The sequence below is a fragment of the Gymnoscopelus braueri genome, assembly GCF_963280865.1.
Source record: "Gymnoscopelus braueri genome assembly, chromosome: 9".
Taxonomy (NCBI): Eukaryota; Metazoa; Chordata; class Actinopteri; order Myctophiformes; family Myctophidae; genus Gymnoscopelus; species Gymnoscopelus braueri.
The window spans coordinates 48,586,826-48,612,782 of NC_137610.1; the positions used below are offsets into that span (position 1 = coordinate 48,586,826).

At 38.8% G+C, this 25,957-nt stretch overlaps 3 protein-coding genes across 3 annotated transcripts; all 3 read right to left on the minus strand.

Moving 5' to 3' along the window:
- Positions 1-5,100: 5,100 nt before the first annotated feature.
- tprkb (Tp53rk binding protein) lies at positions 5,101-10,374 on the minus strand. The gene is made up of 5 exons (XM_080438401.1): positions 10,317-10,374; positions 8,861-9,006; positions 8,220-8,342; positions 7,231-7,407; positions 5,101-6,029 (listed from the first exon to the last, which is right to left on the minus strand). The coding sequence occupies exons 2-5, from the start codon at positions 8,999-9,001 to the stop codon at positions 5,943-5,945; spliced, it is 528 nt and encodes a 175-aa protein (XP_080294527.1). The 5' UTR covers positions 9,002-9,006; positions 10,317-10,374; the 3' UTR covers positions 5,101-5,942.
- Positions 10,375-13,547: 3,173 nt separating this feature from the next.
- On the minus strand, positions 13,548-14,147 carry LOC308091587 (guanylate kinase-like; the record flags this gene model as incomplete). The annotated part of the gene is made up of 1 exon (XM_080437249.1): positions 13,548-14,147. Exon 1 carries the CDS (start codon positions 14,142-14,144, stop codon positions 13,548-13,550), a length of 597 nt encoding a protein of 198 aa, XP_080293375.1. The 5' UTR covers positions 14,145-14,147.
- Positions 14,148-18,115: 3,968 nt separating this feature from the next.
- On the minus strand, positions 18,116-18,757 carry LOC308091588 (guanylate kinase-like; the record flags this gene model as incomplete). The annotated part of the gene is made up of 1 exon (XM_080437250.1): positions 18,116-18,757. The coding sequence occupies one exon, from the start codon at positions 18,755-18,757 to the stop codon at positions 18,116-18,118; it is 642 nt and encodes a 213-aa protein (XP_080293376.1).
- Positions 18,758-25,957: the final 7,200 nt, after the last annotated feature.

The window sequence follows — 25,957 nt, forward strand, 5'->3', positions numbered from 1 at the left end:
GCGACGTTCGCTTGAGCCTACTCAGCGCCGTTCGAGTTATGTACCGATAGGCACAGAATCGTGAAATCATGGTGTGGGGACTGCTCTGCCTCCGAGTAGGTCAGTAGCTCCTGATTACGACCATTGAATGGTCTGATAAATCGCGGGTAGGTAAGTATGTCGCCTACTCGCCCATTCAATGGTCTGATAAAACCTGATAATCTCCCATTCAATGCATTAATAAGCGGATAATGGCAATACTGGTGCATCAGCGTTCAAATCTTATGAAGAGTTGTTTAGACGTTTTTTTCCCTTTTTTTGGTTAAAAGGGGAGGAAACAAAAAAACAAGACAAGTTCTTGTTTGTTCTTCTGATGAAGGCCATGTTGGCATTGTTTAACTCAGGGTTTCTCAAAGTGGGTGCCGTGGCACCCTATAGGGTGCTGTGATGCAGGTACAGGGGTGCCGCAGAAAACTGTGATAATATATTTGGAATTTATCAATATCACGTCAGTTTAACGACTTAGACCCTCTTAGTAAAATGGACCTGAGTTGCGTTGTACTTGGCACGTTCTTTTATGATCTACACCCCAAATCTCTTCGCCAAGGTTCCCCCAAGGTTCAAGTAGTTAAACGCAGTGGTGTAAAGTAACTAAGTACATTTACTCAAGTACAGTACTTAAAGGTAGGGTAAGTGATATTTTTTTGTATTTTTGTACAAAAAAAAATTGGTGAGCTGGAGAGACATGGGAGACTCCTTGGACAGGACACTCTATAGTAAGGAGTACTATCAGAACATAGACCCATTTTGCAATTATTTGAATAATTGCAAATCACTTACCCTACCTTTAAGTAAAATGTTTAGGTATTTTACTTTATTTTACTTTAGTATTTCCTATTTTCTGTACTTTTACTTCTACTCCACTACATCTCAGAGGCAATTATTGTACTTTTACTTCACTACAATTATTTGAAAACTTTAGTTACTAGTTACTTTGTAGGTTTTCATCATTATTATTACAAAACATTGACCACTTCAGACCTATAATTTCAGCCATTTGAAAATAGCAGCTCGTGACCCATTGTGAGCTTGTAGATCTGCTATTTTCAAAAGATTTGCATACATTTTATACATTTGATAACTTATATGGGACATTCTGCATTAATGAGTACTTTTACTTTTGGTACTTTAAGAGCATATTGATGCCAATACTTTTGTAGTTTTACTCAAGTACATTTTAAATTCTGGACTTTTACTTGCAGTTTGATACTTTTACTTAAGTATAGAAATGTAGTACTTTTCCCACCACTGGTTAAACATCAAGTTATTGTCAGCCAAAAACGTTTTGAGCACACACACACACACACACACACACACACACACACACACACACACACACACACACACACACACACACACACACACACACACACACACACACACACACACACACACACACACACACACACACACACACCACACACACACACACACACACACACACACACACCTTTGTTACAGTATTGTGATGATCATAGGTCAGGATTTGCCTTAAAAACAGCAAAAGTTGTCCAACAGCACCCTCTAGTGTAAGATAGCTGTCTGAATCTGAACATTTCAACTGATAAGGTTAATCAGTTCATTGGTCTTGGTGACTTTTGTTATTACTATTATTTCATTATTAAAATTATTATCAAAGCGACCCGTTGTGAGCTTGTAGATCGGCTATTTTCAAATGGCCAAAATGCATATAGGGCTGAAGTGAGAAATGTACGTTTTGTAATAATAATCAAAATCTACAAACTAGTAACTAAAGTTTTCAAATAATTTTAGTGGAGTAAAAGTACAATATTTGCCTCTGAGATGTAGTGGAGTAGAAGTAAACGTTTTGAAAATGGGAAATACTCCAGTAAAGTAAAACAATCCTCAAAAGTGTACTTTAAGTACAGTGCTTGATTAAATGTACTCAGTTACTTTACACCAGTGCACGGCAGTGTACAACAACCACCAAGTATAGCTCAGTGAATACATTTTAATGACTGTTGGTCTTGTTACGGCAAATACCTGTGAGGAAACACAACCAGAACAACATTCTGTATAAACATGATAAAACCCTGTGGGTTTAACAACTGTTTGTATCTCTGCCTGTGTTTTTCCTTGTATCTTTATTCCTGACATGGAAAAATAAAACATGGTCCCCAATGTGAAAAGCCCTTTATACAGTGAATCTTGTACGATGCTCTGCAGGCGTACGACTTTGTATTTTTGTTGTTCCAAGAACTGACCGAGTGTGTTTGTCCGTAGGTATGTCTGAGCACGGCATCAACAGCTGCGGCTGATTGCAAACCAGTTACACTAATCCAACACAAATGGGAGACACAGTGCAACACCTGCGGCACTTTAAGACGTGCGCACCCACACACACACACAGAGAGGCTGGCTCAACACACACACACACACACACACACACACACACACACACACACACACACACACACACACACACACACACACACACACACAAAAATGACGATCTACAATTTTAGTAAAAGTACTTTAAGTACTTAAAAGTAACTAATGGGTAAAAAGTAATCAAAGTGAGTAAACATACTTTACAGCTGTTAAAGTGGGTAAAAATACTTTACAGATGTTAAAATGAGTAAAAATACTTTACAGCTGTTAAAATGAGTATATATATTTTTATAGCAGCCTTGAAATGAATGGACAGGGATTTAACATTGTTCCTCTAGTTCCTATATAGCTTGATGAAATGAACTCATCAAAGGCACCGCTCACTTCACACTGGGTGTGATTTTAAAAAAGACAATGGTCTAAAAAGCGCGTGAGGTTATTAGCTCAATCGAGTTTGAATGTTTTCCAAAAGGCAGGGATTTCCATGTGATCTGGCACCACATCAATGTCTCCATTGACAGACAGTTTCCTCCAGGCTCCAGCCTTTTTAGAATATCATCTCTGTCGGGTGGGAAACCTCATATGTCCAAAACTGTTACTTTTCAGGATTCAAATAAAAAAAACTAGCAAAACTAGCAATCTCCAAGCTCAAAACGTGTCGCTTCATGCCACGTTTCGAGCTTGCAGATCTGCTACTTCTGTGTGACACTGCAGTGTGATTAAGTAGGGTGTTCATTTACGGAAAAACACAAAAGGTTAAAATATGGAGATATGAGGTTTCCAAGTGTCGATATCTTTGATCCCATTCTCATCCACAATGAGCGATGTAGTAATAATGTCATTAACGCTATTGTAAGCCTACACTGTATATTGCACACTATAGGCTAGAAAGATCAATTATGCCATCTGGTGGTGAGCAAGTCTTACATCCTATGTCAAGCTGGAAAAGCTACCCTCCAGCCATTATTGCTGGAAACAGTACTAAAGAATATACTGACACAAATACATCTAGTGTTAATTCTTATCATATTTGCGTATCTGAGTTTTTTCCTAATAATGATTTTTCCCCCCCTCTCCCCCTGGCCCCCAGACACACATGTAAAGCGACTTTGAGTACTTAGAAAAGTGCTATATAAATTCCAGGTACTATTATCATTATTATTATTAGTAGTAGTAGTAGTATTAGGGGGCGGCAGTGGCTCAGGGGTAGAGTGGTCGGTACAGCGGCCGGATGGTGAACCGTGAGGTTTCCAGTTCGATCCCGGGCTCCCCCAGAGTTAGTGTAGACGTGTCCTTGAGCAAGACGCTGAACCCCTAATTGCTCCCGATGAGCAGGTTGGTGCCTTGCATGGTTTCCTCCGCCATCGGTGTGTGAATGGGTGAATGTAATGTAATGCACAATCTATGTAAAGTGCTTTGGATAAAAGCGCTATATAAATGCACCATTTAGAATTATTATTATTATTAGCGTTATCATTAACATGATAACATTGACACATGTCATAACATTACGCATTTAGAATAGCCTCCTGTGGACCGGTGTTGAAAAAAATAATGCGATATAACACTCAAACAATGCATTTGGTTTGTCCAATAATTTGTGATGTCCATGTAAAATAAACATAAGATAACATAACATAACATTGTGGTTTGTGTTGCTTTATCTTGTGGTGAGACTTAATATGAATATGAATATGCATATGAATATTACCATCTACGTGGAAAGAGGAAGGTATGTAAACACATCATCAGATGACGTTTTGACCTGAAGACTGACACTCGTTCATTAGCAGAACTCATCTGCTTCCCAGAACTCACAGTTCAATATTTTCCACACTTCTGCTTTTAATTGGACTTGGTGAGAGGATGGAGAACAAATTTTGTCCTTTGCTTTGTTTTACTTAAGTAAAAGTATCTATACTGCAATGTAGAAGCACTCTATTACAAGTAAAATCTGGAATTCAAAATTTACTTGAGTAAAAGTACAAAAGTATTGGTATCAAAATGTACTTAAAGTACCAAAAGTAAAAGTACTAAAATGTTTGAAAATAGCAGATCTACAAGCTCGCAACGCGTTGTGAGCTTGTAGATCGTCTATTTTCAAATAGCCTAGGTATAAAAGAGGGCTAAAGTGGTTAATGCATGTTTTATAATATAATAATTTATATCTGCAAAGTAACTAGTAAATTAAGTTTTCAAATAATTGTAGTGGAGTAAAAGTACAGTATTTGCCTCTGAGATGTAGTGGAGTAGAAGAGGAGATGTTAAAGGACGACTTCACCCATTTCAACATATCATCATATAATTGGTCCTCAATAATGCTAAATGATAAAATGATTTAAAAAAAACAACTCTGTCTGTGTCTCATAGGAGGGCTGTGGACATTTCAGAAACACGCCTACCAGTGACATCATCATTAGACTTTAGACCAAGATTTCATTTTTTTTTTTTGATTTTTATTAAAGGTAGGGTAAGTGATATTTTTTGGTCAAAACTAAAAGGTTAAAGCACTATATTCTGATAGTAATCATTACTATAGTGTTTGTTCAGTAACAGGAGTCTCCATGTCTCTCCAGCTCTTTAATAAACAGAAAATAAATGTTCAGGTAGGTGACAAATGTTCAGCCAATCAGAAGAGAGTACCTATTTATCAGCTTAATTTTTACAATGTTTCAGTTCCAATTGTGTCATGACTAACAACAGCAACAGAAAACATTTTAATATAGTTACACAACGTAATATAGAATGTAATATTCTATATGATATGTAATATTCTATATGCTAAGGGTCTTCATCAGGTCTGAAGAGTCTGACCTGATCAGACCTGATGAAGACCCTTAGCGGTCGAAACGTTGTGTAACTATATATATTTTTTTACTGGGAGCTAAAATGTATGTAATGTTGTCCAGCACCTGATACATTTTTGGGGGATGTGCGTGTTTCCCTCTGGACTTGGACTTGGCATGGACTTATAAACCACATAGCACTTGAGAACAGTCCATAATGCTCTTCTGTATTTTACAGTGGAAACATTTATAAGAATGGAACTGCACCAAAATGATAGCTTTTTTGTTTCTGTTTGTGATCAACAACGAGACCCGGTTAGAGTCTGATGTTCCAGTGTATAACTGTAGCTGTTGTTTAACAGTAAATACAAAGTGTAAACAGTAAATGGAAAATGTGTGATACATTTTCAATTTGCACACAATGTGTGCAACGATTTTTCAAAAATAAATAGCAGATCTACAAGCTCATAGAGCTTGTATATCTGCTATTTTTCAATAGCCAAAGAAATCTAAAATGACACAGATGCGTTCCCGGATTGAATGGGTTAAAGAGTTTGAGGACCAGATAAAACTCTGAAAACATACTGTATCTGCAAAATCTGCTTCAGTTAATGCACAAAAGCCGAGGGCAAGATTCAACATTTGTTGTATTGTTATGTCTTAAATAGTATATGAGAGTAAAAAAAAAATTGGTTCATCATACTTTTTTTTTTTTTGCAACAACAACAGTAACAAAGAAACACAGTAAGAATAGAGTTTGTGAAGCTACAGAACATCTTTGGTAGCCATCCTGCAGACGAGAGCATCCAACAGAGTCCCACACTTCTCCTCCTGTGGGGTGACTTTGTACAGCTGAAACCAAGACAGGAGAGGAGACATTTTATTCTTGTTCAATGCAGAGACCGTCTCCTGGAAGAAGGTTGAGCCCAAGGGGTTACATAGTGCTGCTTTAAGTAATAAATCTGAGTACTTCTTCCAGCAATGTGGCCAGTGTTGCCATGTCTGCTTATTATAAGCGACTGTCGGCTTGTTTTTTCTGTAAAGTCGCTTGTAAATATTGGTAGTTGCCAGGTGTGGGTTTTTTTGGGCTTGTTTTTAAACCAGTGCACTCTCAAACATGTTCATGTCAAGGACCCCCAAATTAACATGTACTTGTCTGCAGACCCCCCCATCTGCAAATATGTTGTGCCAGGGAGCCATGCAACCCTAAAATGTTTAAAAAATATATTCCAAACAGTTCACTTTTTTTCCCCCTAAAGATCTCTTTGTAAGCCGATCCACAAGCTCATATTGTGAGCTTGTAGATCGGCTATTTTCAAATAGCCGATGTGGTTGATTCATAGACCTGGTTTAGTTCTGGTCCATAGTGTAGGAGTTCCTCCCCTTAAGGCTATGGTACATTCGAGCCAATGCGCCCGCACCACAGGCTGCGCAGCCTCTCGTCTGTAGTAAAAATAAAAAAATACACTTTCGCTACTCACCAAAACAAAGACGGTTTTGTGGAGTTGAAAGCCTACTCTACTTAGTGGGAACATTCTGAGCCCCCCACCTCACGTCTAAAATACACTTTTTGGCCAAAATGTTAAATAATCCACCGGACGGAGACACTACTTCTTTGTTTTTTTAATCTTCGGCAGCGCCATCATGGCGCCAACTCACAACTGCCACATAGATCAGAGGACCGCATTACACCTTGAGATTACGGTCAACTACGTCTTATTCAGCTCTGCAACGTTAGAGGTGCTGTTGCGTCAAAACATCTCTGAACCAGGAAGAGTGTCTCCGTCCGGTGGATTATTTTACATTTTGGCCAAAAAGTGTATTTTAGACGTGAGGTGGGGGGGGCTCAACTCCATAAACCATCTTTGTTTTGGGTGAGTAGCGAAAGTGTATTTTTTATTTTTACTACAGACGAGAGGCTGCGGGCGCATTGGCTCGAAAGTACCATAGCCTTAAGGGGAGGAACTCCTTCTAGGCTATGAATCAGAGCTAGACCTAGTTGCTTATTTCTCTCCCAAAATCTGGCAACACTGGCTAGGAGAGAGCGCTTCACCTTTTTGACTTTGGCAGCGTCTGTCAGCATGGACATGTGTTCCACTGGAAGCTGCTGTCCGTCCACTTTGCTGGTGATGTCTGAGACCAGATGGAACTCGTCTTTGGAGTGAACCACGGTCACGTGCACAGAGTCATCACTGTCACTGATCCCAAACCTCTTGAAGGCTTCTGAGATCTGGAGGAAGACAGATAACAGTATTAACAGTGGTGGAAAAAGTACTTAAATGTTTTACTTAAGTAAAAGTATCAATATTGCAATGTAGAAACAGTCTCTTACAAGTGAACGTCACTGAATTCAAAATGTACTTGAGTAAAAGTACAAAAGCATTGGCATCATAATGTATTTAAAGTACCAAAAGTAAAAGTACTCATTATGCAGAATGTCCCATTTCAAGTTTTCAAATGTATACAAATCTTTTGAAAATAGCTCTACAAGCTCACAATGCGTCACATCGCGACGCATTGTGAGCTTGTAGATCTGCTATTTTCAAATGTCCGAAATGTATATAGGGCTGAAGTGGTTAATGTATGTTTTGTAATAATAATCAAAATCTATAAAGTAACTAAAGTTTTCAAATACATGTGTTGTGTAGTGTAGTGTAGTGTAGTGTAGTGTAGTGTAGTGTAGTGTAGTAAAAGTACAATATTTGGATCCGAGATGTAGTGGAGTAGAAGTAAAAGTACTTAGTTACTTTCCACCACTGCATATTATATGCCTGTCTGTCACAATTATAACATAATCGCAATCATTTTTGCATAATCGCCAAGAGTCGTTTTCCATGTTAAAAAATGTTCATACATTTTCAAAGCATTTTAATTTTTGGGGGGGAAATAGCAGATCTACAAGCTCACAATGTGTTGGGAGCTTGTAGATTGGCTTTTCCCAACTTTTTTTTTATTTTATTAGAATGTATAAAATGATTAAATATGACCTATTTCACGCACGCACGCACGCACACACCTGTCCGTCTGTTTACAATTACTCACATTATTAGTGGGAGAGAGGTTGAAGATAATCTCTGAATATAAACCTCTGGTCTTCATCTTGCCAGTTTTCTGTAAGTGCACGGCCTTGTTCGCAGCTACCAGCACTTGGAAAGGATCCACGAGCTGTAAAAGATGATTATTCATTACAACACAATTACACTCACAATTATTTGGAATCTTAATGGAATCCATGCATTGTGTAAATAATGTGGTCTTTCTTCACTGTCTCCCCTATACTCGTTATAGCGAGGGCTTTCAGGCCGCAACCCCCCAAGATAATAATATTTGAACTGCTGGGAACCCAAGCACTTATATACATTTCTGCCAATTGAAAATAGCAGATCTACAAGCTCACAATTTCAAATGTTCTGCTATTTTCAAAAGATGTTTGAAAAGATTTGAAAACTCGAAATGGGACATTCTGCATAATGAGTACTTTTACTTTTGATACTTTAAGTACATGTTGATGCCAATACTTTTGTACTTTAACTCAAGTACATTTTGAATTCTGGACTTTTACTTGTAACAGAGTATTTCTGCATTGCAGTGTTGATACTTTTACTTAAGTAAACAAATTGAGCACTTTTTCCACCACTGCACACAGGGAAATAAAAGTGTTCCTTTTCATGTCTTATACGTACCATAGTGGGGGTGATCAGGGCACAGCTGAGTTTCCCCTCCACAGCGCTCTGTCTCAGCTCAGCAGCGTTCTTCACATCTTTAAACAGCAGCTGAGTGACGCTGTGTTCCGGATAAAGCTCCAGCTCCTGGGTGACATGCATGATGACTGCACACAATGTCATGGAATAGGATTAAAATGTATAATAGGCAACTAAGGCAAGTAACTAAGTACATGTACTTAAGTATAATTTTGAGTTACTTTTTACTTTACTAGAGTATTTCCAATTTGAAATACTTTTACTTCTACTCCACTACATCTCAGAGGCAAATATTTGGGACTTTTATTCCACTACAATTATTTGAAAACTTTAGTTACTAGTTACTTTGCAGATATACATTACAACATTATAAAACATACATTAGCCACTTCAGCCCTATACATAGGCTATTTGAAAATAGCAGATCTACAAGCTCACAACGCGTTGCGATGCGCGCTGAGTAAAAGCATTAGTACTTTTACTTTTGGTACTTTAAGTATATTTGATGCCAATGAATACTTTTGTACATTTACTCAAGTAACATTTTGAACACAGGCCTTTTACTTGTTAGTAGCCTATTGGTATTGCTACTTTTACTTAAGTAAAATATCTGAGTACTTCTTCCACCACTGATAATAGGCAATAATATAGCTGGAAGGAATCATGATGTGCTACACGATACACTGACTGCATGTAGCCCTGAAACATGACCGTCATACCATGACCGTCATGGCGCTACTTGTTCCTGTTTTTTGAAAATGTTACATTTACATTCAGTACATCTACATTAACGTTCACATTTCAAATATAAAGTGCTTAGCCCACGGCCATGGATGTTACAAGTTAAAGCGCCCAGGTCTAGAAGTACCCGTATCTTCCGTATTGTTCAATGAAAAGCTTTTTAATCCGATCGCCAGCCATTTTCTTTGCATTTTCTCCATATGCTTTCAACGACGCGCCCCTATTGGTTGGGAGGTGTATCGCACTCTTGATACATTATAAAAAGAAAAAAAGGAAATTGAAAATGGCCACCGATCGGATTAAAAAGCTTTTTATTGAACAATACGGAAGATACGGGTACTTACACTAGGGCGCTTTAACTTGTAACATCCGTGGCCGTGGGGTAAGCACTTCATATTTGAAATCTGAACGTTTATGTAGATGTACAGGTTGTAAATGTAAAATGTTAAAAAAAAAACAGGAACAATTAGCGCCATGACGCTCGTGACAGACGAGCGTCATGTGAACCATGGCTACACTGCATGGTAAGTTGTGCCAACAAAAGGAACACTTGTCTCTTAGTGACTGCCTCTAATTTGTGAATTATATTATCTAGGCAAAAATAACCTGAAGTTTATTATAATGGTGTTGCCATTTTTATTTTTTTGGCAGTGAAAACACATGATGTAAAAAAAGCTAAAAAAGTGTCTCGTTTTACCTTGTTCTCTCTGTGCACAAGGGGGACCAATAACACGGTGACACACATACAGCCGGGTAACTTAGTTCCACGTGTATTCATTTACATTATATAAGTAAATAAAAACTGCTTGCTGATAAAAAACAAAAAATAAGGTGATGTGATATAATTTAACATGTAATGTAACCTGAATGTAACCCAATCATCACACAACATGTAACACACCGTGCGTGCTGCTTCCAGAACAACCGTTTTCATGGACGGACCAGTAACACAAGGTATATTTTACCTCAAACATTCTGCTTGTAGACTTTTTTTTTCTTCTCATTTTCGTGAAAATGATTTGATTGGCTGATTTGTTTTTTGATTGATTGAATGCTGTATTAGCCAGAAATGTAAACAGCATAAGTAAACATCCATAATTAATAATGCACCGAAGAAGTCCTTTCTGACATTTTAAAGGCAAAAGGCACCCTATGCAGTGACAACTAAATCCACTACATTACAACCGTAGACCAGTGGTTCTCAACCTGTGGGTCCGGACATAGATATATATAAAGGCTAGATGGCTCAAGGGGACGGAGCAAGCGTAGCTCAACCGCGGCCATCTTGAAACAGTCATTCATAACATTATGTCTATGGTGCATATACTTTGAAATAACCATAGCGTGCTCAATTTTCATCCGATTTTCCAACGGTTTGGTGTGTTGTAAACACCAAAGATGTAGTTATGTTACTGCATACTTATAATTATAATCATGTTTTTTTATTTTTTATTTTATTTTATAATTTTATTACATCTTTGGTGTTTACAAAACACCAAACCGTTTGAAAATCGGATGAAAATTGAGCACGCTATGGTTATTTTAAAGTATATGCACCATAGACATAATGTTATGAATGACTGTTTCAAGATGGCCGCCATGTGGCAACGTCGTACTCCATTGGCCAGCAGCGCGGGTGAGTCATCTAGCCTTTATATATATCTATGGGTCCGGACCCCAGGGGGTTCCCCACAGGAAGTTGGGGAACCCTCTAAGACCTTATAATAACCAAATAAAAAGAAAGTAAGAAAAGAAAAAAGACCATAACTGCATCAAAAGTAATCATAAAAATATACTACTATAAAAACTGGTCAAACATTGGCCAAATTATCAAATAATATAAGAAAGAGGCAAACATTTGAAAATAGCCGATCTACAAGCTCACAGCTGAGCTTGTAGATCGGCTATGTTCACAATATTTATCAATAGAACCGAGTCAAACTAAATGTAACGCCTCAACTCCTACAATTCCATGTGCTTATCAGGCCGGGGGGTCTCCAGTTCAAATATGATTATTTTGGGGGGTCGCGGCCTGAATAGGTTGAGAACCACTGCCATAGACTGTAAAAAAGAACTACAACTACAGCATGTGCAGGATAAGATGAAGCTAGGTTTGTATGAAGCCGTTTTAACATTTAATCGAACCACTCTCCTCATCTGTAGCTTAATGGTGTAATAATAATAATGATAAAACTACATCATACTACAGCGCCACACGAAAGCATCAAAAGTAGCAGATCCACAAGCTCGAAACTTTTTAGCTTGCAGATCTGCTACTTTTGCTATTTATAAAATTTGAATCCTGAAAAGTAACAGTTTTGGTTTCCACCCGACAGAGACGATATAGCCTATAGCTAAAATCTAAAATGACTCAGATGCTTTCCCGGTTGTATTGGGTTAATCATATTTAATTGTGATCCTTTGAGGTGGATGTCTATTCTGTCAACTTCTCTTCACTGATGTCCTCAACTCCTCACACCATGGTGGTGGGACCCCAGAATGATCAGAACCTTCGCAGGACTTGACTTGGTCTCTGTGGGAGAAGTGATCCAGGACATTGTGTGTCTGGCTGATGAGCTGGTGGTGAGTTCCACACAAGCTTATGATAGTTTTGGATTTTTTTAGTTTTTATTAGTTTATTTTTTTGTGACAACGCTTAGTTTTAGTTTAGTTTTTATTAGTTTTAGTGTTAGTTTTAGTTATTTTGCATACTTTTGGTTATTAGTCATGTGCATGATTCAAAAAGGTCAGAGTAAGTATTGTGTAATAAAAGCTCAAAAAAAGATATAATTCAAAAATATATATATTCAGTTACTGTAATTTCAGTTTGTTTTAGTTAGTTTTGTAAACACAATACCGTTTCAGTTAGTTATGTTTTTTTGTATTATTATAGTTTTTATTTAGTTCAGTTAACGGAAATGTTTTTTCAATTTTAGTTTTCGTTATTTTGTTAGTTTTCGTTATCTATAATAACCTTGGTTCCACATCCATGCTGTTCAGCTGTGACAACCTCTCTACCTGCTGTACATCCTCACCATCTGCAAGCTGCACTTCCATGACAACATTAAATCACATGTGACAGGAGGACAGGTATTGATCACAGCATATCATAGTATATTTTAACAGAACCAGAATGAAGGGAAAGGAGATTCACTCTCAAACATGGAGTGGTATTCACTGCAGTCCAACAAATGTGACATGATTGATATATCAATCAAATTGAATTGAACATTGTTATATCAAGGTTATATCAAACTAAACTAAAAACTAAAACTAGTTGTAAAACTATTTTTAGTTAGCTGAAATGAAATAAAACTAGCCTACCGTAGAAAAAGAAACTAACTGAAAGTCAAATCACCCAAGAGATGTGTGGTAGACGTTTATTTAAACTAAAGTATTGTGTAGCATGACAGGGTACGTCAAAAGTGAATAAATTAAACTGCCGATGCCTGTTGGGAACAAGGTCTATTGGGAACGCTTTTGCCCGTCCATTTGTATTTCTGGTGTACCCGTGGCCCACTGTACCCTTTGCTTATTCTTCTGAAATGTCTCTGCTACCCCCTAACACATGGCACTCAGTTTTACACATTTACACCCAAAGGACCACAATGGAAATAAGCTCTCGAGCCTTTTTTTTAAATGTATTCTTACGACAAAGTTGAATCAAGGCACCAAACTTCAAAAGGAAACACACAATACATCCTAAACTCCATCTGTGAGTTATAAATGAAGTACATTTAAAAAAATGGGTACAGTAAATAGTGTTCCATTTGGATTTTCATTGTTTCCATCTTGTAATGACTACCTCTAAAATGTGTATTAAAAAAAAGTATAGGTTTTCTAGGTCTGAACTTCACTACTGACCTCCATCTGAGTGAATGTTCAGAGCTGGAGTGTTAGGTCTGCGCAGCTTTGAGGGTTTTTGCCCCTACAAAGACATGTTGGCTTTCTTGGCTTTTGTAATTTCTTCACGAAGAGCATCTTTTAACTGCCCGTAAGCACCCTCCAAGTTATCATAAACAATGACAACATCAAATAGACCGGATTCTTTACTGATCTCCATGTCCACCTGGGCTGCATGTAAACGCTTCTGGAGACTCTCCTCTGATTCAGTTTCTCTGTCCCGTAGGCACTTTTCCAGGATGTGTATCGGACGCTGGATGGACACATAGATGGGGTTGAGGTCTGTCCTTTTGATGTTTTTCACACCCTGCATGTCGATGTCCAATATGCAGATGAGGTTCTTGGCTTGGACTTCTTGCACGGCAGCTTTACTGGTCCCATACATATTTCCAGAGAACTCTACGTGCTCGAGGAACTCCCTGTTGTCAATTCCAGCCTGCATAACTTCCCTTGTAACGTAATGGTAATCATTGCCGTTCTCTTCACCGGGTCGAGGACTTCTAGTTGTATGGGACACACTGAAGCCAAAAACACCTTTGTATTCCTTCAGGAGCTTCTTAATGAGTGTACTCTTCCCTGCCCCCGACGGGCCACTAATCACCACGGGCCTGGGGCCAGCCATACATCTCACGTGCAAAGATCTCTCTCTTTATATCTGTATATCAATCTGTAATGTTTGGCTGTTCAAAAGGCATATATATAGGCTGACCAAGAGCTGTGGCGTAATGTCACACAACACCACCAGTGTTTGCCAGATCTTGTGACAGAAATAAGCAACCAGGTTTATGGAAGCAAGCCCAAAAGAAGCGACTGTAGGCCACATGGTGAGCACTTTAAACCTATACGCATCGGATATTTGAAAATAGCAACCCTACAAGCTCACAATGTGTCGCATCGCGAAGCGTTTTGAGCTTGTAGAGCTGTTATTTTCAAAAAGATCTTGAAAAGAAAAAGTGAAATATATTTGAAGATGATGGGGGTCTGTGGAGAAATACATTATTAATGTGGGCGTCCTTGACATGCGCATGTTTGAGAACTGGTTTAAACTATTTTCTTTCTTTTTTGGAAAACATTAGAAGCAAGCCCAAATAACACTTTTAAAAAACTGCAACGCGCAACTACCAATATTTACAAGCAACTTTACAGAAAAACAAGCCCAAAGTCGCTTATAAAAGCAGACATGGCAACACTGAACACCACACATCCATCAGCCAGAAGCATGCTTTGGTCTGAAATAGGTGTGGACTAGGTGTACACACTTTAACTCTTTCAGTGCCATGCTTATTTATGGAATTTTGGTTCTGAGTGCCACAACCAAAATTAATTGTAAAAAAAAAAGTGCTTAGGAGCCGAGATACAGCCTTTTTCAGTCAAAAGTTAAACAAGAAGTGAATGGAGCAGCAAATCGTCAAATCATCATATCTTGGGTTCTGAACACGTTTTTCCATGTTTTTTTTTCATAACGTATTTGACGTCTTGTGGCACACGGGGCGTCAGGCCTCATGACGTATTTGACGTCTTGTGGCACTGAAAGAGTTAACGGACTATACTGTATGGAAATTGGCCTTCTGGCAGTGTGCACAAGACATGTGGTTTGTGAGACTAGCCTAGGATGGTTACGTCCAAGGAGCCTAGCCTGGCATGGCCAGACTAATATTACGGGCAATTTTCTTTTGCAATGGCAGATTCGTCTGTTACCAGGCTACAAGGAGCCACCCCCATAAAAAAAACCCTGATCCTGAGAGTCTTTAGTTGTCAAGATCTTCATAGCCATCAGGAAGGGCATTTACAAGTGGGTTGTGGAATAGAGTCTTTTTGCCATCTCCCCATGGAAAAGGTTTGCTGCGAATGCAGAGGTGGGTGTAAGGTATGAACTCTGGTTGCTCGTAGTGGCTATGATGCTCCCGCCATCTCAGGTACATGTTCAACTGGCAAACTGCAACACTGGGCAGAGCGACCAGAAAGGATACCATCTTCCACGTCTTTGCTGATTGCTCGCCATGGGCAGCAGTAGCAGAGAGCTGACGCTGCGTCTTCGTCACTGAAGACCGCAACAGGGCTTGAGAGATCCTTCCGAACGCGGCCATTTACGTTGCTATCAAGGGAGTGGAAGACCCTTCTCTCTCTTCTCTATTTCTTTCTTTCTTCTCTTTCTCCGCCAATGTTCAATGTTCTCTGTCCCTGTTGGAGTATGTGTCTGAACCTCTGTCTCAGAGTTGACACAATATCTTCACCTTATATAGACTGACAGAGCTCTGGTCTGACGACACAACACAAGCAGTTGTCATGTATGACTAACAACACCAATTTGCGCAGGCATTCGTGCAGATCCACAGAATGTGTATGTCACCAAAAGCAGATTCTATAATGTAGCGTGCAATGGAAGGATGTGCGTAGAAGTGTTAAGGTCCTTACACACCGGGGCGATTTTTTTCATGCGAATAATACGTTTTTTTTTTAAACCTTATAAAGTCAATGCAAGCTTACATGGAGCGAAAAAGCGAAAAAGCGTCTTTTAATTATTTGGAACGAGTCCGAATTTTGCGTATATTCGCATATTCGCCTGTGTGTAACCGCCTTTAGGGTCCAAAACATCAATTCTGTGTTTTAATGATTGATTTGACTTCTATTTACATTGTGTAAGACATCCCCAAATCCATGATGGCCCCTGGCAACAGCTTGAACATTTTACTTTTAAACCAGAGCACCTAGAACCGTGCAGGAAGGGTCGACCACGAGGACTCCGATTCAGTTTGATGTTAAAACATAGTTTTTACACAGGAATCCAAGGTGGCCGCCACCCCTGAAAAGGAAGGTAAGATGTGGGTTTCGGGGTTTGTCATTTTTACAGTAATCCTATGTAAGGAGGGAGAATAACACTTGTAATTGAAATGCCGCTGCTTTTGTGTGCGTTTTGGGCCCCTACAGGGGAACAGTAGTAGTCCAACTACCTCCAAACGTGACAGAATATTGCTCAGGGGTCTGGCTTTTGGACAGGCTACGTTCTGTCTATAAAATATTAACAATATATATTATTGTATATAATATATACAATAATATATATTGTATCAAGTATGTATAATTATCGTTGCTGACCGGCAGGAACCAGCTAACTCCGCTTTTCCGCTTTTGCATTTTTTTCCATACTATTGAACACCCTTTACGTCTGTGTGTTGGTAAACAAGACCAGAAGACCTGGTTCTGCCAGACCCAGAATAAATTCCTAGTACTTTATAAGGACTTCGTATGACGGACTTCGTATGACGTGTCAGCCTGTGTCCCTTTTATGCCCATGTATGGAGAAGAAAGGGTCCCTTTTATACAGCCGGTCTTTTTCGCCCATGTATGGACGAAAGGGGGCAGAGCCTCATGTAGGCCGACCCTCTGGGTCTGGCAAAAAAATATTGAACCAATGAAAAGTATTAAAAAGTGCTTCTGACAAAACCAGCTAACTCCATTGGATCCTCAAACTTTCTGCTAAACCGGCTAACTCCAGCAAAGGGGGGTTGCTGACTCCAGGCTCCACCCCCTTTTGACCTCCAACCTCATTGTGAACTTTGAGGTCCATTTAGCTGTTCTTATCAATGATGAACAAAACCTCCATTTTTGTTTAGTTTTTTTTTCATTTCCTGAAAAATGAACATTTGGAGTTAGCTGGTTCCTGCCGGACAGCAGAGATATATATACTATATAGATGAAATACAATTCCAACATTTTTCTAAGTATTTCATAAATAAAATGAAGAGAATTTCATAGCACGTCGCACCCGCTGACAAAGGGTACTACTGCACAAGTGGTAATAAAGGCATATGCATACAGAATGGCATGGTTTCAGGCTGATCTGAGCCCATTGACTTCAATTCAAAAATGAAAGTTAAATATTTCAGAACATTTTACACAAAAAAAAAAAAAATCTGTGTAGAATGTAGGCCTACTAAGTGAGCCTACTGGCAGGTGTGTGTAAGAAATCTGGTGTTGATGGTTCGGTGGGTTAAGAAAGCTCAACACACACACACACACACACACACACACACACACACACACACACACACACACACACACACACACACACACACACACACACACACACACAGACTAGCCAGCCCCACTACAGAACATTGGCGTAAAAATAATGAGACAGAGTCCGATGTGGATCTCTGATATCCACAAAAATTGGGGGAGTCACTAACGTTGGCTACAGGCAAAATATCACATGAAAGATGCCGCTGATCTGCCAGTGGTTTTTGACATTAGCCACAGATAAACGGACAGAGACACGGACAGACACACAGTGACAAAAACAATCTCCCCCCTTGGCTTCGGCCTAATACTGCCATACCTTGCATGGAGATACTTCATTGACATTAATTAACCCTGGACTCACTCACAGACACAGACCTGGGCAAAAAACATAACCTCGGTCTGGCGGAGATAATTAAGTAAAAAAAAGACTATCTTTCTAAAACAAAAACAAAAACCAACACATTTGAAACCAGATCCTGTAGATAGAGTAAAGGCATACATTTTGTTTCCATTTTGGAGTGACTACTTCTAGTGTTAGGTATTACAGGTAACATCACTCTGATGGATCACTCAAACCCGGATATGCGTTTTGAAAGGAGTGTCCGCAAAGAGTTCAGGGCACACGTCGACTTGCTTGGCTTTGGTAATTTCCTCACAAAGAGCATCTTTTAACTGCCCAAAGGCACCCTCCAAGTTATCATTGACAATGATGACATCAAATAAACCTGGTTCTTTACTGATCTCCATGTCCACCTGAGCTGCATGTAGACGCTGCTGGAGACTCTCCTCCGACTCAGTTCTTCTGTCCCGTAAGCGCTTTTCGAGGATGCTTATGGACGGAGGCTGGATGGACACATAGATGGGGTTGAGGTCTGTCCCTTTGATGTTTTTCACACCCTGCATGTCAATGTCCAGTACGCAGATGTGGTTCTTGGCTTGGATGTCTTGCACAGCAGCTTTACTGGTCCCGTACATATTTCCCGAAAACTCTGCGTGCTCAAGGAACTCCCCGTTGTCGATCGCAGACCTCATAACTTCCCTTGTAACGTAATGGTAATCTTTGCCATTCTCCTCGCCGGGTCGAGGACTTCTTGTTGTATGGGACACACTGAATCCAAAAACATCTTTGTATTCCTTCATGAGCTTATTAAGGAGCATGGTTTTCCCTGCCCCCGACGGGCCACTAATGACTAAAGGCCTGGGTGCAGCCATGCATCTGAGAGAAGTGTTCACCCGTCACTCTATAAATGTGTGGGTCGCTAAAGGAATCGTCAACATCTTATACAGTATAAGTTGAAGATGTGACATCAGGCCAGAGCCTGATGTCACAATCAACATAAACCGCTGCCTAACAATGCAGAGGTCAAGAAGCTTTATTGGAATGACGTTTTTATTAGCCGTGCACGACATCAAGTCGGATAGGCGATTGTTCAGAACCACAGATCCGACCGATATGGCCATATATAGGCATATATGGAGATCCGTTTGTCCAGAACCACCGACCCAATTGGTATGCCCATAATATACAGTATGGACATGCCCATATATCCGAACGGCTTAAAACTCTGCGTGCGTATCGGCAAGGACCCAAGTGGGAAGTTGGTCGGATCAACGGATCTTGAGTATAGATAAAAACGCAAATCTAAAAAGAAAGTACGCTGATGTCGCCAATATTATATATTTGTACTGGCCTGGACTGCATATTTGGGCATACCTGACACAGGACTCCATATATAGGCATACAGTAAAAGGTACAGACAGACAAACTCCCCATTTTAACACATTGACTGCCATTGACGTCTATAGACGTAATCGTAAATTAATGCCCTACTTGATCATACTACATTATCACACAAAAGTATCAAAAGTAGCAGTTCCAAGTTTTTTCATCCGGCCAGTCTGCAACTGGGTCAGTCCAATTTCTTGCAATTGGTTGCAAGTTGCGACTAGTTGCATTGGTGTGGACTGGCCTTAACACAGCCCTGGGCCGGCCAGGCTGAGATATGTGCTCCTCACTGCACCTCGTTCTCTTTAACCACATGAATCCTAGCATCCCAAAAGGCAAATATTAGGCGAACATATGTGAACATCTGACAAGAAATAGATGTACAAGCTCACAACCTTTAGTAACGCGAAGTGTTGTGAGCTTGTAGATCAGCAATTTTCAACAAAGCATGTTTGTGTAGAGGGGGAAAAGAAGGGGATCAAGTATAGACCCCTGCAAGGGACCCTGGTCAACGAAGTACGAAGGTTTTAAGTGTTTATGGTTACTTTTTTTTTTTTTTACAACAAAAATTATAACATTTACACAGACAGAACTATGCCACGTATGGTATATCTAATGGGAAATGATGGCACAGACATTACAGCTCAGTTTAATTTCAGTTCCAACAATTTTACAGCTAGCTAAAATCTATTGTTACTTTCAAACTGAACACACGTTGTGAGTAAAAATAACAATCCCTCATTTTGTATTTGTGTACAACAGTACTACTTACAGTAACTGCACTTTTAAAGGACAGCATTGTCTAATGAGTAACATAAAATACAGTAAACGAATATATAAAAAAAATCCATGTAAATTAATGTATTATTTTGTTCTGTATTTTGCTATCTTTAATAGTATTCATAGAATACAGCATACTACGGTTCTTTATAACTCATCTTATAACGACGGCTCAGAAAACAGTTTCCTGTTTCTGGTGTTTGACAAAGTGATAAGATCACAGCACTGGTTCCACAGAGACGTCTGTCTTCCTGTCATTCAGGGTTGTCACTTCACACCTTTGTGCTCTATGGTTATTAATATTTATACTGAATTGTCCCCTCTGAAAGATTCAACATGGTTATTGTTACATACAGTACAGCATATACGGTACATTATATCTTTATACAAAAATAAATTTAATTGGTTTTGGTTCCTCAACATTGTAGCAGAAATAAATAAATAAATAAAGATAAAGAATAGCAGCAACAGACAAGAATAACAAATACATGTCAGGGTGTGTCGAGAATTGAACCCAAGAGCAGGCAACAGGCAGAGTTACTTCGACAAAGTGTTTTATTACCAAAGCAGAGGGAAAGGGCTTACAACAGCATGAGGCAGGCAGGGGTCAAAACCAAAAAGCAGTCCAAATACAAACAAGTCCAAGGGGGGGGGGGGGGGGCAGGCAGGAAGCACAGGCAGGCAAAAAGTCAAAAACCGGAATAACAAGGAACGCTAGGAAAGTACCAATAGAATAATTCAACATACACTAAGAGTACATATAACACAGTGACAATGGTTACTGACAAGCAGTCAATGTACAGAAAGAGTCCAGTCTTATAGGCAGTGGCTTGAATGGTGAAGTGGCCACTGGTGTGTAATGGGCATGGCACTGAATAGAATGGCTGATGAGGGAGTGGGGTCAAGAGTGTAAATCAAGGACTTACTTCTTGACTGTTGAGATGGAATGGAAAGTAGGAGTGGCCGAAGTGGAAAGACAGACAGAAATGAGCAGAGGGAGAGACAGAGAAAGAGAGGAACAGACAGGTGGAGAGACAGACCGTGACAATACATTGATAGCACACTACCGGGTGCTTGAAAAACGTTACTTCTAAATTTTATCTATGCATGTGTGCAACGTTACTTCTAAATATTATCTATGCATGCTCTGCTCTGCATGCTGTATTTTTGATAGTAGTGCACAGAGCATGCATGAACAAAACATGCACACCCACACTAATGCATGCACACACAGAAACTCATACCATGAAAGCAAACTTAAAATAGTATCAGATGGAAACATGACAACAGAAGCTGTGATGGATGATGTATGTGTGATTGTGGCTTGACACACAGCAGGCTGTTCCCTTTGTGGACAGTGAGGACTTTAATACAGCCTAGTCTTTACTCTTTATTGTAGGTTATTATATGGACAGTTTTCACTCATATTGCTGTTTGATAAATAATAAATCAATGTATTTAATGTCGCAGTGCGAGGCGTTGTGAGCTTGCAGTTCAGCTATTTTCACAATATTTATCAGTGGAACAGAGTCAATCTAAATGCAATGCCTGCAATGCCTACAAGTGCTTGTCAGGGTGGGGGGTCCCCAGTTCAAATATGATTATTTTGGGGGGTCGCGGCCTGAAAAGTTTGAGAAGCCTTGTCTTAGACCATAATCGTAGTGGAATACAAAATATACGGTGACTCCCACCCACACATACAGAAAACATTAAGACCCACTCATCCACGTCCATGGTGATGAACTAAACTTGTGAATCATCGGTAGGCTCCAAAAGAGATGATTAACTTTTTCCCAGAGGTCAAAGTGAAAATCAAGGTCAAGGTTCACATAAGGTGGATTGGATTGGATGGGACGATTTTCATGACATTGTGTGGGAATGTCGTTAAGACAGTTTTTTGGGTAAAAAAGAAAAACAATACATAAACATCTTGTCTCAGAAAAAGTCAAGTTGCTTCCTTTATTTTCTCACTTGTGAATGAGCATGGAGTGATACCCTGTGTCTCATCATGGAAAATGTTTATACATATTTATTTCTACTGTATTTAGACTTGCAATGAATCATTTCACATCTTTATCTTAACCCATTAAAACCGGGAAAGTATCTGTGTCATTTTAGATGTTAAATACATATCGCACATTGGTTCTCAAACTGCAAAAAAACTGCAAAAGTAGTTAATATAGTATCACAATCATTTTTAACAGAGTACATTATTTTTTTTAGAATTGGCCTAAGCTCTTAATGGGTTAAAAATGGATGAAACAACAGATGTGTATATTTTACTAAAGAAGATTTATAGAAAATATCGATATACTATAATTGAGCTCATGCATGACAATCTTTCTCAACCCCCTCAAACCCCCCCTCTCTGTTTCTCACATCAGCTCTATTAGTACAGTGTGAACAGGAAGTAGAAAGGCCTTTCAGAGTCGTACAGTACATCACAGCAGAGGATGGGTCACATCTCGCCCTGCGTTCTCCTCTCCTCTGAGTATATCTCTATTATTACTAGGTATAATGAACTAGTATTTCAACCATTTCAGTAAAAGAATATGTGGTTGTACTGAAACACCAAGGTTTTATTAAAGTTTAGCTGATTTTGAATGCAATGGAATCAATGTTGCAGTTTTGTATGTTGATCTGAACCGATGTCCAGTGGTGGAAAACATTATGTACTTAGTTTCTTAAGTAAAGGTATCAATACTGCAATGTAAGAAATATTCTGTTTACAAGTAAAAGTATGGAATTCAAATTTTACTTAAAGTACCACAAATACAAAATACTCTTTATGCAGAATGTCCCATTTCACAAGTTTTCAAATGTAATCATCTTTTGAAAATAGCAGATCTACAAGCTCCCAATCGCGACGCATTGTGAGCTCGTAGATCTGCTATTTTCGAATGGCCAAAATGTATAGGGCTGAAGTGGTTACTGTATGTTATGTAATAATAATCAAAATCTACAAAGTAACTAGTAACTCAAAGTTTTCAAATAATTGTAGTGGAGTAAAAGTACAATATTTGACTCAGTAAAGTAAAAAATACCTACACATACAATACTTGAGGAAAAAATTAAATAAAATAAGAAAAAGTAAAACAAATTTAATGAAAAGAGTAATTGAAAAAACACGGTCCCCTCACGCATTAGAAGACAATATCAATCACCAGAAGCAATCCATCATGGTTAAAATGGAGTTTGAAGTTACAATGGGTTTGGGTTTGTATAGGAAGGGGGTGTGTCTGATAAAATGAATATCACATATCTAAATACGGAATTAAGCAACTTAAAAACTAGCTGGGTGCTCACAAAAGACTGAGTAGACGTTGAAATGACCCAAAACATGTTAGGAATAATCATGAATAATTTAAATAGTGCTTGGTTGGCACATAGGGTTTAAGTACCACCACAGAGTCTAGGGCAGTGGTTTTCAAAGTGTGGTCCGGGGCCCCAGTGAAATTAAATCAGTTTACCAGTTTAACGCTAATATACATCAGCTATTTGAAAATAGCAGATCTACAAGCTCTGAGCTTAGATATGCTATTTTCAAAACAATCTTGAGAAAATGTAGATTGTACATTTGGAGAAGAAAATACGGTAAATAAAATAATAAAATAATCAAAATGCAGATATTTATGCTTTTCTTGATATTGTCTCATCAAATGTTTTTTCAGTGTTCAGTAGCTTCATCTCCAATGGACACAGACAAGGTGAAGATTGATTAATATCCATTCTCTATTTACTCAATAGTTATATTTCCATCTGTCACATCAAAACAAAAAGTCACACACACACACACAAACACACACACACACGCACACACACGCGCACACGCACGCACGCACGCACGCACGCACGCACACACACACACACACACACACACACACACACACACACACACACACACACACACACACACACACGTGCAGAAACGCACGCACGCACGCATAGTTTACTAATGTCTGTATGTGTTATCAAGGCATGTTTGATGCATCCTGTAATAGGGTGGTCTTTCGCTGCCACCATGTGGTTTTAATATGCAATTGCATATGTTTGCCTGGGTACTAAGAGTGAGTATGCCTATGCATAGGCTACTGCAACTTGTTGTGTAGTCTGTATCCTGAAGTCTCCATGTAAAGACGTGTGTGGAAGTCATCTTTCCTGTCTGATTAATGATCTATATATATATTACTCATCTACTCAACTTGCCATCTATTACACATCTACTCAACCCAACTTTTGACTGTGATTTAGTGACATAAAAGGCTGTTTCTAGCATTTGGTTTAATTCCCCTTAAAGTATGTGTTTGTGTTCTATGTGTTTGTTTAGAGAAGCCAGATGCTGTTCTGACCCTGGAACCCAAATGGTCCCAGTTATTTACTGGAGAGACAGTTACATTCACATGTGACATGAGAGAAGGAAAGAACACTGACTGGTGGTATAACATATACAAAGATGGTGTTGTTGCATATAACACAAACAATAACTATATATTCCAAGCAGATCCAGGTGACAGTGGTGAATACCAGTGTACCAGTGTTCATAAAGGGAATTACCTGGTCAGAAAACAAAGTAATAAAGTCACTTTGATTGTATCAGGTAAGTCATATCATTATACTTTCTCATCACTGCCATTATGTTTAAGTTCATAGCACGAACACGTATAATTATGGAATACCCGTAAAGAAATGTGTAACATTTCCTTTAGATCTTACATTTTTCATCTTTCACACATGAATTACCAGGATATGTTTTAAATAATGGTGGTGAGAGTTTTTATGTTGACATTTCCATTGAAAAACCAACAAAATGCATTTTGAAAATAATTTTGGATAAACAAACCTTGATGAAAATGAACATTTCATCACACTACTGACTTATGTTATGCTCTCAAAGATTTTAGTTTCATTTTGAGTAAAATAATTGTGTAATATTCACATTTAAGTGATTTATTTCCCCAGAAAACAGGACAGGATCATGAATTTCTGATGACAGAGCAACCACTAGGGGGCAGTTAGGGAGTACTGTCAGATCATCAGTTCATTTTGATGTGTACCATTAGATATCCATAGGTTTGAAACATTTTTCACCGGTCCAACATTCAACACATTCCTAGTTCATATAAATGAGGAATCATTGATACTTTAGAATAATGTCCCATACAGGTCTATAACTCTTAAACAAGGGTATTATACAATAGCCTTTTAAAAACCATTTGATAATAATTAGCCACCAATTTATTCATACAAAATACACTTTGTAAAGATTGGTAATGGAGAATATAATATAATAATAATGGAGCGACTTTAGAATAAGATCGCAATAAGGTACATTATTGACATGATCTTAACAAATAACTACTGGCCTTTAAATAAAGAGTTTATTACTCACTTCTAAAACATTATTATATATTAGTATGAAATTGTGTTTAGATAGGTGATGAGGCCAATTGTAGATGCAGGGAGGGTGCTGGGTGGTTGTAGTACTGTAGGTACAGTACAGTGGCTTGTAGTGCTCTGGTCTATCCCTTTCCAGTATTGCTGATTTTAAAATATTATCACTCAGCACGTTTCTAGGCAATACCATTGGATTTTGAAATATCAGGCATTGCATATACGTATATATTTTACAGTATGACATACCAGTAGCCTACAGTAAATAATGTTTTTTAAACAAGAGAAATGTGCTTTCCAACAGACAAACCTCAACCTGTACTGAATGTGTCTCCTCAATGGTTGAGTCCTGGAGCCTCGGTGAATCTGAGCTGTGATGTTGATGAAGAATCATCATCTGAAGGCTGGAGGTTCTACTGGTACAGGGCTGTTCCATCAGACAACTACTACGCTTATGAGCTCTTACCTGGTAGCCTCCATGGGACTGTAGAAGGTTCCTACATCATTCATGCTCC

Excerpts from the sequence above, each read along its gene's own strand:
- tprkb (XM_080438401.1), bottom strand. The coding sequence starts at position 9,001 with ATGCATGTCACCCAGGAGCTGGAGCTTTATCCGGAACACAGCGTCACT. Across the intron at positions 8,343-8,860 it reads CCCTGATCACCCCCACTATG|CTCGTGGATCCTTTCCAAGT; the intron begins GTACGTATAAGA and ends CATCTTTTACAG. Across the intron at positions 7,408-8,219 it reads ACCTCTCTCCCACTAATAAT|ATCTCAGAAGCCTTCAAGAG; the intron begins GTGAGTAATTGT and ends GTCTTCCTCCAG.